General features: G+C 52.5%; 1 protein-coding gene across 1 annotated transcript; it reads right to left on the minus strand.

Annotated features, from left to right (window-relative positions):
* Positions 1 to 2,997: 2,997 nt before the first annotated feature.
* On the minus strand, positions 2,998 to 18,728 carry LOC138649430 (embryonic protein UVS.2-like). Its single transcript, XM_069739861.1, has 12 exons — positions 18,704 to 18,728; positions 18,570 to 18,623; positions 18,336 to 18,476; positions 18,151 to 18,268; positions 15,430 to 15,608; positions 15,257 to 15,338; positions 15,014 to 15,141; positions 13,213 to 13,322; positions 12,892 to 13,111; positions 11,106 to 11,224; positions 10,769 to 10,976; positions 2,998 to 3,120 (listed from the first exon to the last, which is right to left on the minus strand). Exons 3-12 carry the CDS (start codon positions 18,460 to 18,462, stop codon positions 3,083 to 3,085), a joined length of 1,329 nt encoding a protein of 442 aa, XP_069595962.1. The 5' UTR covers positions 18,463 to 18,476; positions 18,570 to 18,623; positions 18,704 to 18,728; the 3' UTR covers positions 2,998 to 3,082.
* Positions 18,729 to 20,776: the final 2,048 nt, after the last annotated feature.

A 20,776-nucleotide genomic window follows, 5' to 3' on the forward strand; every position in this document is an offset into this window, starting at 1 on the left:
GTATAATACAGGATGTAACTCAGGATCAGTAATGTAATGTATGTACATGTATGTATAATGGAACTAGAGAGGGTACAAAGGAGGGCAACAAAATTAATAAAGGGGATGGGAGAACTACAATACCCAGATAGATTAGCGAAATTAGGATTATTTAGTCTAGAAAAAAGACGACTGAGGGGCGATCTAATAACCATGTATAAGTATATAAGGGGACAATACAAATATCTCGCTGAGGATCTGTTTATACCAAGGAAGGTGACGGGCACAAGGGGGCATTCTTTGCGTCTGGAGGAGAGAAGGTTTTTCCACCAACATAGAAGAGGATTCTTTACTGTTAGGGCAGTGAGAATCTGGAATTGCTTGCCTGAGGAGGTGGTGATGGCGAACTCAGTCGAGGGGTTCAAGAGAGGCCTGGATGTCTTCCTGGAGCAGAACAATATTGTATCATACAATTATTAGGTTCTGTAGAAGGACGTAGATCTGGGGATTTATTATGATGGAATATAGGCTGAACTGGATGGACAAATGTCTTTTTTCGGCCTTACTAACTGTTACTATGTTACACAGTGACTGCACCAGCAGAATAGTGAGTGCAGCTCTGGAGTAGAACACAGGAGGTAACTCAGGATCAGTAATGTCATGTATGTACACAGTGACTGCACCAGCAGAATAGTGAGTACAGCTCTGGGGTATAATACAGGAGGTAACTCAGGATCAGTAATGTAATGTATGTACACAGTGACTGCACCAGCAGAATAGTGAGTGCAGCTCTGGAGTATAATACAGGATGTAACTCAGGATCAGTAATGTATTGTATGTACACAGTGACTGCACCAGCAGAATAGTGAGTGCAGCTCTGGATTATAATACAGGATGTAACTCAGGATTAGTAATGTATTGTATGTACACAGTGACTGCAACAGCAGAATAGTGAGTGCAGCTCTGGAGTATAATACAGGATGTAACTCAGGATCAGTAATGTATGTATACAGTGACTGCACCAGCAGAATAGTGAGTGCAGCTCTGGGGTATAATACAGGATGTAACTCAGGATCAGTAATGTAATGTATGTACACAGTGACCGCACCAGCAGAATAGTGAGTGCAGCTCTGGGGTATAATACAGGATGTAACTCAGGATCAGTAATGTAATGTATGTACACAGTGACTGCACCAGCAGAATAGTGAGAGCAGCTCTGGGGTATCATACAGGATGTAACTCAGGATCAGTAATGTATTGTGTGTACACAGTGACTGCACCAGCAGAATAGTGAGTGCAGCTCTGGGGTATAATACAGTATGTAACTCAGGATCAGTAATGTAATGTATGTACACAGTGACTGCACCAGCAGAATCGGGAGTGCAGCTCTGGAGTATAATACAGGATGTAACTCAGGATCAGTAATGTAATGTATGTACACAGTGACTGCACCAGCAGAATAGTGAGTGCAGCTCTGGAGTATAATACAGGAGGTAACTCAGGATCAGTAATGTAATGTATGTACACAGTGACTGCACCAGCAGAATACTGAGTGCAGCTCTGGGGTATAATACAGGATGTAACTCAGGATCAGTAATGTATTGTATGTACACAGTGACTGCACCAGCAGAATAGTGAGTGCAGCTCTGGGGTATAATATAGGATGTAACTCAGGATCAGTAATCTAATGTATGTGCACAGTGACTGCACCAGCAGAATAGGGAGTGCAGCTCTGGAGTACAATACAGGATGTAACTCAGGATCAGTAATGTAATGTATGTACACAGTGACTGCACCAGCAGAATAGTGAGTGCAGCTCTGGAGTATAATACAGGAGGTAACTCAGGATCAGTAATATAATGTATGTACACAGTGACTGCACCAGCAGAATAGTGAGTGCAGCTCTGGGGTATAATACAGGATGTAACTCAGGATCAGTAATGTAATGTATGTACACAGTGACTGCACCAGCAGAATAGTGAGTGCAGCTCTGGAGTATAATACAGGATGTAACTCAGGATCAGTAATGTAATGTATGTACACAGTGACAGCACCAGCAGAATAGTGAGTGCAACTCTGGAGTATAATACAGGATGTAACTCAGGATCAGTAATGTAATGTATGTGCACAGTGACTGCACCAGCAGAATAGTGAGTGCAGCTCTGGGGTATAATACAGGATGTAACTCAGGATCAGTAATGTAATGTATGTACACAGTGACTGCACCAGCAGAATAGTGAGTGCAGCTCTGGGGTATAATACAGGATGTAACTCAGGATCAGTAATATAATGTATGTACACAGTGACTGCACCAGCAGAATAGTGAGTGCAGCTCTGGGGTATAATACAGGATGTAACTCAGGATCAGTAATGTAATGTATGTACACAGTGACAGCACCAGCAGAATAGTGAGTGCAACTCTGGAGTATAATACAGGATGTAACTCAGGATCAGTAATGTAATGTATGTACACAGTGACAGCACCAGCAGAATAGTGAGTGCAGCTCTGGGGTATAATACAGGATGTAACTCAGGATCAGTAATGTAATGTATGTACACAGTGACAGCACCAGCAGAATAGTGAGTGCAACTCTGGAGTATAATACAGGATGTAACTCAGGATCAGTAATGTAATGTATGTACACAGTGACAGCACCAGCAGAATAGTGAGTGCAGCTCTGGGGTATAATACAGGATGTAACTCAGGATCAGTAATGTAATGTATGTACACAGTGACTGCACCAGCAGAATAGTGAGTGCAACTCTGGAGTATAATACAGGATGTAACTCAGGATCAGTAATGTAATGTATGTACACACAGTGACTGCACCAGCAGAATAGTGAGTGCAGCTCTGGAGTATAATACAGGATCAGTAATCTATGGTTATTGTACATTACTAGTCACACTTGTGTTTCTTTCTAAGCAGATTTATTCAGCTAGATGTGATCTTCTGTGCAGATAAGACAATTGATTCCATCTGTTTCCGGTTTCTGCACAGGGGGAGAATAGTCCTTGGAAGTTTACAGTATTTTGCTGCGTTTCCATTGCGCCACCTGCTGTCATATGGAGGAATCACAGCTGATTTTCTGATTTTGCGGCTGATTATGGACGCTGATTCTTGGGTCTTGGTGATGAGGAAGCTGAAAATGATAAATGTAGAAATAAGTGATGAGAAATACGTGTAATAATATTGTGCAGTAAACACACGGTCCCAGCCCTACACCCCAGTGTCCTGTAGATGCCCAGGGGCCCCTGGATTTATAATGTGCCCTCACTGCACAGCTGAAGTAGACATGAATAGAAAATACAGGACGGCACCACAAGGCCCAGCAGTGGTCCACACTGAGCCCACCGCTGCGGCCAGGATTTCTCCAATGCGTCTTCTCAGCAGTGAAATGACAACAAGAAGTAAAAGTCGTGGAAATCCCAGGATGGACGTCAGTAATATTGATGATCTACGCAGAGCAAAGTCCCCGGAACCCCTGTAAGACCCCGCTATGGCGCGATCCCCCCCGGCTGCTGTAATTAGCGTCTGATCCTCCCGTCGTCTCCGTGACCCGTCCATTATAGGGTTAGAATGGTCAGACTGGCAATATTCCACAATGCAATCATCTGTCATTACAGGAGATTACTGTTCTCTGATCAAAGGAGGAAATTAAAGTGTAATTAGGAGCGCAGCGGCGTCCTCATATCCAGGGGACATAGGGAACATTCCCCGGAGATGCCCCCATAGGGCACAGCATCGGGGGTCCTCACTGCCCATCCTACCGTCCTGTGCGCACAGCTCGGATTCCTGGGTCGGACGCTGCGTTCCATCTTTCCACTGTTCGGCCTCATTTGTTCTCCTGGGTATAAGGCAGCCACTGCCACTGCTACTCAGCCTCTGCTGCTACAACTCTGCTACATCACTGTCCCAGCTCTGCTACTCAGCCTCTGCTGCTACAACCCTGCTACATCATTGTCCCAGCTCTGCTACTCAGCCTCTGCTGCTACAACCCTGCTACATCATTGTCCCAGCTCTACTACTCAGCCTCTGCTGCTACAACCCTGCTACATCATTGTCCCAGCTCTGCTACTCAGCCTCTGCTGCTACAACCCTGCTACATCACTGTCCCAGCTCTGCTACTCAGCCTCTGCTGCTACAACTCTGCTACATCATTGTCCCAGCTCTGCTACTCAGCCTCTGCTGCTACAACCCTGCTACATCATTGTCCCAGCTCTGCTACTCAGCCTCTGCTGCTACAACTCTGCTACAGCATTGTCCCAGCTCTGCTACTCAGCCTCTGCTGCTACAACCCTGCTACATCACTGTCCCAGCTCTGCTACTCAGCCTCTGCTGCTACAACTCTGCTACATCATTGTCCCAGCTCTGCTACTCAGCCTCTGCTGCTACAACCCTGCTACATCATTGTCCCAGCTCTGCTACTCAGCCTCTGCTGCTACAACTCTGCTACATCATTGTCCCAGCTCTGCTACTCAGCCTCTGCTGCTACAACTCTGCTACATCATTGTCCCAGCTCTGCTACTCAGCCTCCTCTGCAACAACTCTGCTACATCATTGTCCCTGCTCTGTTAATCAGCCTCCACTGCTTCAATTCTACTACATCATTGTCCCAGCTGTTATTCAGCCTCTGCTGTTTCATCTCTGCTACATCGTTGTTCCAGCTCTGTTACTCAGCCTCTGATACTATACAGTTAGGTCCATATATATTTGGACAGAAACTACATTTTGCCAATTTTGGTTATAGACATCACCACAATGAATTTTAAACAAAACAATTCAGATACAGTTGAAGTTCAGACTTTCAGCTTTCATTTGAGGGTATCCACATTAACATTGGATGAAGGGTTTAGGAGTTTCAGCTCCTTAATATGTGCCACCCTGTTTTTAAAGGGACCAAAAGTAATTGGACAATTGACTCCAAGGCTATTTCATGGACAGGTGTGGGCAATCCCTTCGTTATGTCATTCTCAATTAAGCAGATAAAAGGCCTGGAGTTGATTTGAGGTGTGGTGCTTGGATTTGGAAGGTTTTGCTGTGAAGTAAACATGCGGTAAAGGAGCTCTCCATGCAGGTGAAACAAGCCATCCTTAAGCTGCGAAAACAGAAAAAACCATCCGAGAAATTGCTGCAATATTAGGAGTGGCAAAATCTACAGTTTGGTCCATCCTGAGAAAGAAAGAAAGCTCTGGTGAACTCATCAATGCAAAAAGACCTGGGCGCCCACGGAAGACAACAGTGGATGGTCGCAGAATAATCCCCATGGTGAAGAGAAACCCCTTCACAACAGCCGACCAAGTGACCAACACTCTCCAGGAGGTCGGCGGATCAATATCCAAATCTACCATAAAGAGAAGACTGCATGAAAGTAACTACAGAGGGTTCACTGAACGGTGCAGCCACTCATAAGCATCAAGAAGAAAAAGGCGAAAAAACATCTAAAAAAGCCGCACAGTCCTGGAAGAACATTCTATGGACAGATGGAACCAAGATCAACCTCTACCAGAATGATGGAAAGAGAAAAGTATGGTGAAGGCGCGGTACAGCTCATGATCCAAAGCATACCACATCATCTGTAACACACGGCGGAGGCAGTGGGATGGCGCGGGCATGCATAAACCCGGCGGAGGCAGTGTGATGGCGCGGGCATACATAAACCCGGCGGAGGCAGAGTGATGGCGCGGGCATGCATAAACCCGGCGGAGGCAGTGTGATGGCGCGGGCATGCATGGCTGCCAGTGGCACTGGGTCACTAGTGTTTATTGATGATGGGACACAGGACAGAAGCAGCCGAATGAATTCTGAGGTCTTCAGAGCCGCCATACTGTGTGCTCAGATCCAGCCAAATGCAGCCAAACTGATTGTCCATCTGTAGTATGAAACGACGACCAATGACCCAAAACATAAAGCCAAAGCAACCCAGGAGTTTATTAAAGCAAAGAAGTGGAATATTCTAGAATGGCCAAGTCAGTCACCTGATCTCAACCCAATTGAGCAGCATTTCACTTGTTAAAGACTAAACTTCAGACAGAAAGGCCACAAACAAACAGCAACTGAAAACCACCGCAGTGAAGGCCGAGCATCAAAAAGGAGGAAACACAGCGTCTGGTGATGTCCATGAGTTCAAGACTTCAGGCAGTCATTGCCAACAAAGGGTTTTCAACCAAGTAGTAAAAATGAACATTTTATTTAAAATTATTGAATCTGTCCAATTACTTTTGGTCCCTTTAAAAACAGGGTGGCACATATTAAGGAGCTGAAACTCCTAAACCCTTCATCCAATTTTAATGTGGATACCCTCAAATGAAAGCTGAAAGTCTGAACTTCAACTGAATCTGAATTGTTTTGTTTAAAATTCATTGTGGTGATGTCTATAACCAAAATTAGAAAAATGTTGCCTCTGTCCAAATATATATGGACCTAACTGTAACTCCGCTACATCATTGTCCCAGCCCTGTTACATGAGTTCGGGCTCCAGCCACCCCCACCGACCAGCTGATTGAGGCGTATTGGAAGAATACTGTGAATGGTGCTGTCGCTAGCTTCCAATTTGCCATGGATGGGAGAGAGCTGCGCTCTCATTCATGGTCGGTATCATGGCGCTGATTATGTCAGTGATTAGTGGCAGCGTTATTGGAGATGCAGAAATGGCTGTAAAACTGGTCTCCCTGTCTTGGGGTGTTAATGTCATCAGGACTGGTCATCAATATCAGATGATCAGAGTGTAACACCCATCACCTCCACCCATCACCTCCACCCATCACCTCCATCCATCACCTGCACCCATCACCTCCATCCATCACCTCCACCCATCACCTCCATCCATCACCTCCACCCATCACCTCCATCCATCACCTCCATCCATCACCTCCACCAATCACCTCCACCCATCACCTCCACCCATCACCTCCACCCATCACCTCCACCCATCACCTCCATCCATCACCTGCACCCATCACCTCCATCCATCACCTCCACCCATCACCTCCATCCATCACCTCCACCCATCACCTCCACCCATCACCTCCATCCATCACCTGCACCCATCACCTCCATCCATCACCTCCACCCATCACCTCCATCCATCACCTCCACCAATCACCTCCACCCATCACCTCCACCCATCACCTCCACCCATCACCTCCACCCATCACCTCCATCCATCACCTCCACCCATCACCTCCATCCATCACCTCCACCCATCACCTCCATCCATCACCTCCATCCATCACCTCCACCAATCACCTCCACCCATCACCTCCACCCATCACCTCCACCCATCACCTCCATCCATCACCTGCACCCATCACCTCCATCCATCACCTCCACCCATCACCTCCACCCATCACCTCCACCCATCACCTCCATCCATCACCTGCACCCATCACCTCCATCCATCACCTCCACCCATCACCTCCACCCATCACCTCCACCCATCACCTCCACCCATCACCTCCATCCATCACCTGCACCCATCACCTCCATCCATCACCTCCACCCATCACCTCCATCCATCACCTCCACCCATCACCTCCATCCATCACCTCCACCCATGACCTCCACCCATCACCTCCATCCATCACCTCCACCCATCACCTCCACCCATCACCTCCATCCATCACCTCCACCCATCACCTCCATCCATCACCTCCACCCATCACCTCTACCCATCACCTCCACCCATCACCTCCATCCATCACCTCCATCCATCACCTCCATCCATCACCTCCATCCATCACCTGCACCCATCACCTCCATCCATCACCTCCACCCATCACCTCCACCCATCACCTCCACCCATCACCTCCATCCATCACCTCCACCCATGACCTCCACCCATCACCTCCACCCATCACCTCCATCCATCACCTCCATCCATCACCTCCACCCATCACCTCCATCCATCACCTCCACCCATCACCTCCATCCATCACCTGCACCCATCACCTCCATCCTTCACCTCCACCCATCACCTCCACCCATCACCTCCATCCATCACCTCCATCCATCACCTCCACCCATCACCTCCACCCATCACCTCCACCCATCACCTCCATCCATCACCTGCACCCATCACCTCCATCCATCACCTCCACCCATCACCTCCATCCATCACCTCCACCCATCACCTCCATCCATCACCTCCACCCATCACCTCCACCCATCACCTGCACCCATCACCTGCATCCATCACCTCCATCCATCACCTCCACCCATCACCTCCATCCATCACCTCCACCCATCACCTCCATCCATCACCTCCACCCATCACCTCCACCCATCACCTCCACCCATCACCTGCACCCATCACCTCCATCCATCACCTCCACCCATCACCTCCATCCATCACCTCCACCCATCACCTCCACCCATCACCTCCACCCATCACCTCCATCCATCACCTCCACCCATGACCTCCACCCATCACCACCACCCATCACCTCCATCCATCACCTCCATCCATCACCTCCACCCATCACCTCCATCCATCACCTCCACCCATCACCTCCATCCATCACCTGCACCCATCACCTCCATCCATCACCTCCACCCATCACCTCCACCCATCACCTCCATCCATCACCTCCACCCATCACCTCCATCCATCATCTCCACCCATCACCTCTACCCATCACCTCCACCCATCACCTCCATCCATCACCTCCATCCATCACCTCCACCCATCACCTCCATCCATCACCTCCACCCATCACCTCCATCCATCACCTCCACCCATCACCTCCATCCATCACCTCCACCAATCACCTCCACCCATCATCTCCACCCATCATCTCCACCCATCACCTGCATCCATCACCTCCACCCATCACCTCCATCCATCACCTGCACCCATCACCTCCATCCTTCACCTCCACCCATCACCTCCACCCATCACCTCCATCCATCACCTGCACCCATCACCTCCACCCATCACCTCCACCCATCACCTCCACCCATCACCTCCACCCATCACCTCCATCCATCACCTGCACCCATCACCTCCATCCATCACCTCCACCCATCACCTCCATCCATCACCTCCACCCATCACCTCCATCCATCACCTCCACCCATCACCTCCATCCTTCACCTCCACCCATCACCTCCACCCATCACCTCCATCCATCACCTGCACCCATCACCTCCATCCATCACCTCCACCAATCACCTCCACCCATCACCTCCATCCATCACCTCCACCAATCACCTCCACCCATCACCTGCATCCATCACCTCCATCCATCACCTCCATCCATCACCTCCACCCATCACCTCCACCCATCACCTCCACCAATCACCTCCACCCATCACCTCCACCCATCACCTGCATCCATCACCTCCATCCATCACCTCCATCCATCACCTCCACCCATCACCTCCACCCATCACCTCCATCCTTCACCTCCACCCATCACCTCCACCCATCACCTCCATCCATCACCTGCACCCATCACCTCCATCCATCACCTCCACCAATCACCTCCACCCATCACCTCCATCCATCACCTCCACCAATCACCTCCACCCATCACCTGCATCCATCACCTCCATCCATCACCTCCATCCATCACCTCCACCCATCACCTCCACCCATCACCTCCACCAATCACCTCCACCCATCACCTCCACCCATCACCTGCATCCATCACCTCCATCCATCACCTCCATCCATCACCTCCACCAATCACCTCCACCCATCACCTCCATCCATCACCTCCACCAATCACCTCCACCCATCACCTGCATCCATCACCTCCATCCATCACCTCCATCCATCACCTCCACCCATCACCTCCACCCATCACCTCCACCAATCACCTCCACCCATCACCTCCACCCATCACCTGCATCCATCACCTCCATCCATCACCTCCATCCATCACCTCCACCCATCACCTCCATCCATCACCTCCACCCATCACCTCCACCAATCACCTCCACCCATCACCTCCATCCATCACCTGCACCCATCACCTCCATCCATCACCTCCACCCATCACCTCCACCCATCACCTGCACCCATCACCTCCACCCATCACCTCCACCCATCACCTCCACCAATCACCTCCACCAATCACCTCCACCCATCACCTCCATCCATCACCCCCATCCATCACCTGCACCCATCACCTCCATCCATCACCTCCACCCATCACCTCCACCCATCACCTCCATCCATCACCTCCATCCATCACCTCCACCCATCACCTCCATCCATCACCTCCATCCATCACCTCCATCCATCACCTCCACCCATCACCTCCACCCATCACCTCCATCCATCACCTCCACCCATCACCTCCACCCATCACCTCCATCCATCACCTCCACCCATCACCTCCATCCATCACCTCCACCCATCACCTCCACCCATCACCTCCATCCATCACCTGCACCCATCACCTCCATCCATCACCTCCACCCATCACCTCCACCCATCACCTCCACCCATCACCTCCATCCATCACCTCCACCCATCACCTCCATCCATCACCTCCATCCATCACCTCCACCCATCACCTCCACCCATCACCTCCATCCATCACCTCCATCCATCACCTCCATCCATCACCTCCACCCATCACCTCCATCCATCACCTCCACCCATCACCTCCATCCATCACCTCCATCCATCACCTGCACCCATCACCTCCATTCATCACCTGCACCCATCACCTGCACCCATCACCTCCACCCATCAGACGTGCCACAGCGCCACCCATTAATAGTGGCAACGAACGGTACTGCACATCTGTCTGCTCTTGGACTCTCGTATATCCACTTACAGAACGAGTACGTAGCCATGAAGCCATTCGCCGGGACAGAGGAGTCGCTGTGGAAATGCACCATGAGGGAATGGGTGGAAGACATGAAGTCCAGCTTGGGCAGCTGTCCGCACTTCTTGGTTTGTCTCCGACCGTCACGGAGGAGGAAATAGTCGTAGGAGCAGCCGGGTGCCGGCTCCAAACTAAACGGAGCAACGTGGAGCGAGATCTGCAAAGAGAGAACGGACACGTGACCCCTAGTGGATCCAGGACTCACACTGGTCACATTCCCCATAGAAGTGAATGGAGCGGTGGTGCAGCCCAGTCCTGGGGCGCGTCACCTTCACAGATCACCTACCCGATATCCAGCAGGGGCGGACAGGACCCACACACAGTTCACCGAGTTCGGGTACTTAAAGGGAAAATGTGGTGTCGAAAAGTTTCCGGTTGTGTTGATTAGGAATCCCCCGCACTTTACTGAAATATAAGAAAGGCGCCATTATAAAGAAGAGTCCATATAATATACCGCCAGACTCAGCACCAGCCCCCCGAGGAAACATGGAGCACCCCATTATTCTGGACACCAGAGACATTCTGCATGACTTGTGTGTGGGGCTCCGGCCCGTGATCCTGAGGGATCAGGGATCTGCTCTGTGCCGTGAAATGCCCCTCTAATCAGTGGTGATCTGCAGGGATCCTGGCAGCAAGCCTTCAGTTTCTCTGCAGCGCCACCACAGGGGGAAATGCAACATTACACATTGGTAACTGGAAACAATGGGCTGCCCACGTAACACATGGACGTGGCGTGTCCTCCATCGGGCGGCAGGTCCTTCAGGTTGCAGCGGGTCCTCCAGGGTACAGCTGGTCCTCCAGGGTACGGTGGGTCCTCCAGGGTGCAGCTGGTCCTCCAGGGTACGGCGGGTCCTCCAGGGTGCAGCAGGTCCTCCAGGGTGCGGCGGGTCCTCCAGGGTGCGGTGGGTCCTCCAGGGTGCGGCGGGTCCTCCAGAGTGCGGCGGGTCTTCCATGATGCGGTGGGTCCTACAGGGTGCGGTGGGTCCTCCAGGGTGTGGTGGGTCCTCCAGGGAGTGGCGGGTCCTCCAGGGTACGGCGGGTCCTCCAGGGTGCGGTGGGTCCTCCAGAGTGCGGCGGGTCCTCCATGATGCGGCGGGTCCTACAGGAAGTGGCGGGTCCTCCAGGGGGTGGCGGGTCCCCCAGGGTGCAGATGGTTCTCCAGGGTGCGGAGGGTCCTCCAGAGAGCGGCGGGTCCTTCAGGGTGCGGAGGGTCCTCCATGATGCGGCAGGTCCTCCAGGGTGCGGCGGGTCCTCCAGGGTGCGGTGGGTCCTCCAGGGTGCGGCGGGTCCTCCAGAGTGCGGCGGGTCTTCCATGATGCGGTGGGTCCTACAGGGTGCGGTGGGTCCTCCAGGGTGTGGTGGGTCCTCCAGGGAGTGGCGGGTCCTCCAGGGTACGGCGGGTCCTCCAGGGTGCGGTGGGTCCTCCAGAGTGCGGCGGGTCCTCCATGATGCGGCGGGTCCTACAGGAAGTGGCGGGTCCTCCAGGGGGTGGCGGGTCCTCCAGGGTGCGGCGGGTCCCCCAGGGTGCAGAGGGTTCTTCAGGGTGCGGAGGGTCCTCCAGAGAGTGGTGGGTCCTCCAGAGAGCAGCAGTCTTCCAGGGAGTGGCGGGTCCTCCAGGGTGCGGAGGGTCCTCCACAGAGTGGTGGGTCCTCCAGAGAACAGCAGTCTTCCAGGGAGTGGCGGGTCCTCCAGGGTGCGGAGGGTCCTCCACAGAGTGGTGGGTCCTCCAGAGAGCGGCGGGTCCTCCAGGGTGCGGCAGGTCCTCCAGGGTGCGGAGGGTCCTCCAGGGTGCGGAGGGTCCTCCAGGGTGTGGAGGGTCCTCCAGGGTGCGGCGGGTCCTCCAGGCTGCGGCGGGTCCTCCAGAGTGCGGCGGGTCCTCCACAGAGCGGTGGGTCCTCCAGGGTGCGGCAGGTCCTCCAGGGTGCGGAGGGTCCTCCAGGGTGTGGAGGGTCCTCCAGGGTGCGGCGGGTCCTCCAGGCTGCGGCGGGTCCTCCAGAGAGCGGCGGGTCCTCCACAGAGCGGCGGGTCCTCCAGGCTGCGGCGTGCTCTTTGTGGCCACCTCATGCACTCACTTGAACTGTACGTCGCCTTAAAGCTGCTTCCAGTCCCCGAGCCGGTGAATTGTATTTTCAGGAATCTTCCGGAGGAGATCTGAGCGAGCGGAGCGATGTTTCCGCAGCTCTTGTGGAGAAGAATGGCGGCCTCTGTGCCGATTCCATCGTACGCGGTGACCGAGGCCTGCGCACAGTCCGGGGAGGGCTGGATGCTGAAGGACTCAAACTGCAAGAAAACCTAAAGACAAGGGAAGCAAAGGCAGCGGAAGTCAGTGTAAAAATGGCTTTCATCTAGCTGACGTACTACAAGGCTCAGCCGTCACATATCTGTAGCAGTACCTTGTCCTCTGGGACGCGGATCAGCCACACACAAGCCGTAAGGTTCGGATTCTTCTTGGACTCCCATGAGAGCTTCCCATGTGCATCTGGCAGCAGGTGACTGCAGACATCTATAACATCAGAGAGGCGCATGTAGTGCCCTGCCGGGGCCTTCCATCTGCACAGCACACCACACAGAAGACCATGGAGCAGCCTGATGCCCCCCTGCCCACTGATACAGCAGGACAGTCCGGATTTGGGGAGGTCGGGGGTATGTCCCACTTACTTTAGGGCGCAGAAACAGATAAACACAATGGTGGTGTAGGGTCGGCACAGGCGGCATCATGACGTCACCTCGCGCCGCGCCATATTCTGCCTCCCCTCGTCGTGGCAGCAGAGCGAGGTGAGCCTTATTAACTTGCCTTGCAGAGGAGCAGAGGGCACCACATTGGGGGCTTGAGGGCACTTTGGGGTATCACACAAGCATCATTTAGTGCGGGGAAAGGCCGTGGAGACAGTGTACTAAGTGGGGGCATCACACGGTATAGGGTAAAACTGCGGGGGCAGAATTATTTGTGGGGGGCACTATACAGACCTGATAATGTGTAAGGGAGGCTGTGGGGGCTTCATAGTGGGAGTTGTTGGGAGTGGCACTGTGGGGGCATCTTTGGGGCATTACACTGTGTAGAGGGACATTGTGGCTTGGTCACGCTGTTTGGGGGCTTCACAAAGGGGCACTACTTCTATGTGGGCAAAAATAAGGCCTTGGCAGTGTTGGGGCTGCGCCCCTTTTTCCTGCCCCTCAACGTTTGGCGGAATGAAGTGCTTCTTCACCAGATATCTGGGGTCCACACACCTCTGGGACCTGGGGTCCGCACACCTCTGGGCCCTGGGGTCCGCACACCTCTGGGCCCTGGGGTCCGCACACCTCTGGGCCCTGGGGTCCGCACACCTCTGGGCCCTGGGGTCCGCACACCTCTGGGCCCTGGGGTCCGCACACCTCTGGGCCCTGGGGTCCGCACACCTCTGGGCCCTGGGGTCCGCACACCTCTGGGCCCTGGGTCCGCACACCTCTGGGCCCTGGGGTCCGCACACCTCTGGGCCCTGGGGTCCGCACACCTCTGGGCCCTGGGGTCCGCACACCTCTGGGCCCTGGGGTCCGCACACCTCTGGGCCCTGGGGTCCGCACACCTCTGGGCCCTGGGGTCCGCACACCTCTGGGCCCTGGGGTCCGCACACCTCTGGGCCCTGGGGTCCGCACACCTCTGGGCCCTGGGTCCGCACACCTCTGGGCCCTGGGGTCCGCACACCTCTGGGCCCTGGGGTCCGCACACCTCTGGGCCCTGGGGTCCGCACACCTCTGGGCCCTGGGGTCCGCACACCTCTGGGCCCTGGGTCCGCACACCTCTGGGCCCTGGGGTCCGCACACCTCTGGGCCCTGGGGTCCGCACACCTCTGGGCCCTGGGGTCCGCACACCTCTGGGCCCTGGGGTCCGCACACCTCTGGGCCCTGGGGTCCGCACACCTCTGGGCCCTGGGGTCCGCACACCTCTGGGCCCTGGGGTCCGCACACCTCCGGGGTCTCAGGTCGGCCATAATCACTAATTATCCAATCTCTGTGTAATACAAGCTGATAGAAAACTTCTTGGAGGAATCAATGGCTGACATCCGTAGAAGCTCACTGTGGGGTCAGCACAAGGCACAGAGGACCACCACAACGACCCTAGAGCCGGGATCACTTATCTGCCGGCCATCGGCAGTTGTAGGACTACAATTCCCAGCCTTCTCTTACACATTGTACTCGGCTCTTTCTCCAACTCACTGCATTCATAGAGCTTTTTAATCTTGGAAACATCCAAGGAACTTAACCCAACACGCTGACCGATCAGGGCATGGGGGTCTCCGGTTGGCTCCAGGGTGGGTTTCCCAGAATCAGTGGCAAAGGCAAATCTGCAGCAACGAAAGAAAAGCGCGTTGGAGACTGTAATGTAAGTATAATTGCCGGCGGCGCGGACCTGGACCCCAATGGGTTCTCCGCCGTCGTCATTACATCCGCCATACTTACTTGCCGTAGTGTAACACGGAGAGGTAATCGTACGGCACGCCGAGGGTCTGGGTGCTCATCTTGTAGAAATTACGTTCTTTGTCTAGAAGGAGAGAAGAAGGCAATGACTGACGGACGCAGTGGCGTGCAATGTGGACGGCCATCCGTTCCTGACCGCCATGTTCGGCCCGTACCTTGGCTGATGTTCCCCCAGTTAATGCGGATGTACTTGTCTCGGTCGCTGCGGCATTGCTCGTGTTGGAACCCCAGAGCGTGCAGCAGTTCGTGCTGAATTACACCCCAGTGCAGACACCCCGGGGTCGTGAGAGACAGGTCTTGTGCGCCCCCTAAACGCCCCACGTAGGACCAGCACCTTCAGCAAAGCAAAATGTCAGAGAGATAAAATAATGCACTGTAAGCGAAGACGAGCGGCCGCAGCCCCCTGCACGGACGAGCGGTGGGAGCGCCTCTGCACAGAACTGGTACAGCACTGCGACCCCCAGTCTCAGAGGTCGGACCCCCAGCAATCAAAGCCTAGTAATATGCCACCATTCAGCTCGTTGGTGCCCCCCAGGGATCCAGGAACGCTGGGGTGGGACGCTGCGGTGGGACGATGGGGGATGGGCGTTGGGGTGGGATGATGGGGGGACGGGCGTTGGGGTGGGACGCTCCAGTGGGACGATGGAGGGACGGGCATTGGGGTGGGACGATGGGGGGACGGGCATTGGGGTGGGACGATGGGGGGGACGGGCGTTGGGGTGGAATGATGGGATGACGGGCGTTGGGGTGGAACGATGGGGGACGGGCATTGGGGTGGGATGATGGGGGGACGGGCGTTGGGGTGGGATGATGGGGGGACGGGCGTTGGGGTGGGACGCTGCAGTGGGACGATGGGGGGATGGGTGTTGGGGTGGGATGATGGGGGGACGGGGGTTGGGGTGGGCGCTGCGGTGGGACGATGGGGGGACGGGCATTGGGGTGGGACGATGGGGGACGGGCATTGGGGTGGGACGCTGCGATGGGGGGATGGGCGTTGGGGTGGGATGATGGGGGGACGGGCGTTAGGGTGGGACACTGCAGTGGGACGATGGGGGGATGGGTGTTGGGGTGGGATGATGGGGGGACGGGTGTTGGGGTGGGCGCTGCGGTGGGACAATGGGGGGGTGTTGGGGTGGGACGCTGGGGTGGGACCCCGACCACAGGGCTTTGTAGTATCGTCCAAGTCATCACTGTGCGGACTGGTAAGTGGCCGCCTCTCGTCCCGTCCACCTCTGACTGGGATTTCACCGCGCACAAAAATAAAATCCACCTCCGAAAAGTTCATCCTTTGAGACGACCGCGGCTCCTGCACCTCATTTGCACGGATCACCAGTTCACAGCACAATAAAAAAGATCCCAAAACCGTCACCTGTAAAGACGCCCGTACTCCCGGATTGTAGAGCAGCTAAGCGCACCCGCGGTGACTCGAAGAGCTGGACAAAGCCTTAAAGGGGTTGTCCATAATTAGAAAAACATTTCTGCCTCCCTTCACAAACAGCATCACACCTGCTGAAAGGTGGTGTCTGGTATTGCAGCATTGCTATATTCTAGGATGCCCCAAAATTGTCATTAATTAATTTATGCTAATGAGGTGCTTGGTGCATCCTGGGTGTGGCCAAAGAGTTCAGTGCCACTTCCCCCCTACTAGTTTTCCACATCTCTCTCCCCTTTACTTCTCTGATTGACAGAAGGGAGATAGAAACAAGTAGGTGGGAGGTGCACTGAACGGTCTGGCCACGCCCAGGATGCACCAATTGCCTTATTAACATATAAAGATAAAGGACAATATCCGGTAACCACAGCAATGAATTTGGACACTAAAGGTTTGATTTTTTTAGGGTGACGTCTCCTGCGAGGTGTTGGGCTTGGTTTGAACAGTCATTTTGTGCTCCCTATTATCCCTTTTCATATGGGTGTATGATTGGAAATTGATAGGGGGCTGTTAATTGGAACACTTGCTCTGACAGGGGCAGATACCCAATTAAACGCCCCCAGAAAGGAGTAATGTATGGTCAACACCTGTCGCCCCGTTTTTTAGCTAAGGATGAAATATTGCTCCGATTAAAAGCTAAAGATGTGAGGGTCTCTAAAGTCGGGGGGCATCTTGTGCTGGATCATTTATTACATTGGAGCCCGGGCCCCCCAGGTGTCTGTGTGTTTCTCTGGCACAGCGGAGGCCAGACGCGGCTGTTCTGTCCTCTTTTCTATTGGATGACATGAATCTGTCGCCGCCCACGAGGAGCCGCGATCTCGTTAGCGAGGGAATGGTGTTTACTGGCTGATTAGCCCGGCCCGTGCTTATGCGGCGGAGAGATTTTCTCCATCTACAGATGAAATTCTCCTCCAAGGATATAAAATACTTGCGTTTATCGTATGTGCTAATTGTTTAATTAGCTTCCATAGCGCTGTCACTCACTTTGTGGCGTGATTCTCGTGAATGCGCTGACAAGGCGCTGTCACAACCCTCCCACCCGAACGCCTTTCCAGCAGCGGCAGAGCTCGTATCTGACAAACGCTCTCATTACCAGAATTTCCTGATGAAATAATTCAGTTCTATTCTACAAAAAAAAAAAAATATTTCTGCAAAAAAAAAAAATTCTGGCCGTATTGAGGATAACTAAAAAAAAAAAAAGCGCATGGAAAAACGAAGACTATAATGTGTCCGTTATTGAACAGTGGATTGCATAGGAAAATGTTGGCGCGTGTGAAGACATCCGCGAGGCTGGCGCCATATTCCTCAGCAGATTTTCTAATGGACAGAAAACGTGCAGCTTCTTCATTCCGCGTGGTCGGAGCTAATGAGGCGTCAGCGCCGGGCTGCCATACTGGTCAGATTCTAGTCCCGATACCTTAGTCACATGATGTGCCGCACTCACCCGTCGTTGGGCTGGATCCTCAGATAACTGGGCTCCCCCTGACGTGGAATGAACCGCACACATGTGAGAACTGCTACCTCCTCCATGGCGGCTTGGATGAGCGTCTTCTCCTCCGGAGCTGTAATCCATACATCTCTATGACTCTCATGGATGGCTCATGCGTAGCCCCTTATAGACATACGTACCGTAGCTGTTGGACAAGGTATACGGCACCTGGACCCAACCGTTTGCCGTTTTCGGCCATAGACAGGACTTTCCTCGACAGGTCAGAGCGTTCCTGTTCCTCCCGACAGCAATGTCTCCTTGTAACATAAACCGGGAGCTTCCTGGACGGAGAGGAAGACATGGCGCTGAATGCTGAACCCTGGAATCGGTGGGCCGCCACCTCAGTGTCCCCATCATCGCTCCGCGTCACATACCTTGGTTGGAAGATAAAATGTCGGTGAAGATGTCGTCACCGGGAGGTGTCCGATCTGTAGAAATAAAACATGGCGGAAAGTTAGGAAATCTCCTCCTGACAATCCCGGGAAGTTACTAAGAAGGTATCACTGACCTGAGCCGCCGGATCTGAACTGCGGATTCTGGAGTAAAAAGTGGGAAGAAAAACAAATTTAGAACAAAAATAAGATGAGCAATAAATAATACCGCCATCCAGTGATAATGCTGCCATACAGTGAGCAAGTAAACTTCTCTGGAACATTGGGGACAGCTGATAAGCTTCCCGGGGAATGGTGGACGTACATGGCACCCCGGTGTTACTCCTAAAGACGCTCTGGCAGCTTTCGCGCAGACTTTGTCGCACTCTGGGGTCACCGGCTCCCTCTTCTACCACTGCTCGTTATACAGGATTGTGTCGTTCACATGTCAGGAAACCCGTTCTATATGTGCAGCATCACCCAAAAGAGGCGACAGGTGCAAATGACGTCCCTCAAAAACTATTACAGGGGTTCTCGGATTTAGCAAAAAAAAGTTTTGAAAACACAAAAAAGTTATAATAAAAGACGTTATGGTCACTGTGCCGCTTCAGCGGTAATGTCCCATGTTCTGAGATCTGTGATTGTCTGCAGTGGTCAACCTATTAGACATAAGGGATGCGAATTCCGCCGTATTTATACACGCAGATATACAGTGTACATATATATATATATATATATTTATATATATATATATATATATATAAAACCATATATAGTTTGCATTTTTGTCCTTCCACAAGTGCAAACAATACCAAGAATAAACCTGAGCATGAAAGTAGGAAAACTTCACGCTAAAAACCCGAAGGCCCCGATTCATCATCGCTTCTGCGCCTTTTTTTCTAGAGTAAGGACGGCTCCAATATTGACTTTGTTACTGGCGTTTTATTAATTTATTGGCCCCTTTTTTATATTAAATTTATCCGCTTTTGTTTCGGTATTATGGTCGTTCGATTATCCAGATGTTTTAGCCGAATTCGTAATTTGCGACTTTTCAACATGCTGCACAATAATAAACCCCGAAAAATCCGACTCATCAATTGTAAAGCGAGTTCTGGTGTAAAATAGCTTGAAATGTTACAGGATTTGCGTGCGACGTTAACGTTTTGGCGCCGGTCTCAGACGGACTTGCCAAGTTTTTCAAAAGTGAGAGGATCTTAACCAGGAGGGGAAGTGACCGAGAGCAGCGGTTACATCTGCCGCATTTATCCAGAGGTGCTCGCATCCTGGTGAATTTGGCGCATCTTTCTAGAGCGCGTCATTTATAAAAACTGGCGCACAGAACAGCAGCAACAAATATTTGTAAATCTATCTTTTCTTTTCTTTATTTTTTTATTTTCGTGCATTTTAAAGGATCGTGCAACTTTTAACTCTAAAGGGATCCGCACAAAAATGATCAACTCGCCTGCGCTGTTTTAAAAGAATTTGAAGCAATTTGCGGCATCGAAAAAAAAAAAAAAACACAAAACAATATCTTAAAGTCTTAAGGTGCCGTGTGCGATGTGTATTGATTTTTTTTAAGTTATTTTTTGTATCTTTTCTGTTGTTCTTTTTCCCGCTGGAGGAAATTGCGCCAAATTGTTCATAATTAAATACGAGTGCTGATGAAGTTTGCTGAAAATTTTTTTGTGCTAATTTTTAGTGCAAAAAGTTTGCAGATTAGTCCCCGACTTCTCCACCAAAAGACAGATTTTGGGCGATTGTGGAAAATTGTTGCAAATCGCGAAATAGGCTGAATCTAGATAATTAGATGTAAGTAACGTTAACGTACAAAATTGTGCAAATGACAAAAAAAAAACAAGAGCAGCCGCAGGCAGCAGAACAAATACACAGGAGCTTACAATCTACCAAAAAGACATTTTCCAGGACTCAGACTGCAGGGTAAGGGGCATCACACGTACCTGCGGGGGGCTCCCTGCGCACAAGCCCATGACGGTGCCTATCAGTAGGAGAGAGGGCGGCATTGTGGTGTCCGGGCGAGATGTGCGGAGAACACGTCCCTGGGTCTATATATGAGGAGCAGGGAGGGAGAGGGCTGAGGACACGGTGAGCAGAGATGATAGGGGAGGGACAGCTCTGCAAGGACAGGTGCGCAAAACGATGAGCAGACACCTGCTGCGGAGCTTGGACCAGACTTAAAGGGGTTGTCCAGT

The sequence above is a fragment of the Ranitomeya imitator genome, chromosome 9 (assembly GCF_032444005.1).
Source record: "Ranitomeya imitator isolate aRanImi1 chromosome 9, aRanImi1.pri, whole genome shotgun sequence".
NCBI lineage: Eukaryota > Metazoa > Chordata > Amphibia > Anura > Dendrobatidae > Ranitomeya > Ranitomeya imitator.

Coding starts and splice junctions, on each gene's coding strand:
- LOC138649430 (XM_069739861.1), bottom strand. CDS start 18,462: ATGTTACAAGGAGACATTGCTGTCGGGAGGAACAGGAACGCTCTGACC. Junction 15,339..15,429: donor CTGGGGGAACATCAGCCAAG/GTACGGGCCGAA, acceptor CTCTCCTTCTAG/ACAAAGAACGTAATTTCTAC. Junction 10,977..11,105: donor CCGCCCCTGCTGGATATCGG/GTAGGTGATCTG, acceptor CTCTCTTTGCAG/ATCTCGCTCCACGTTGCTCC.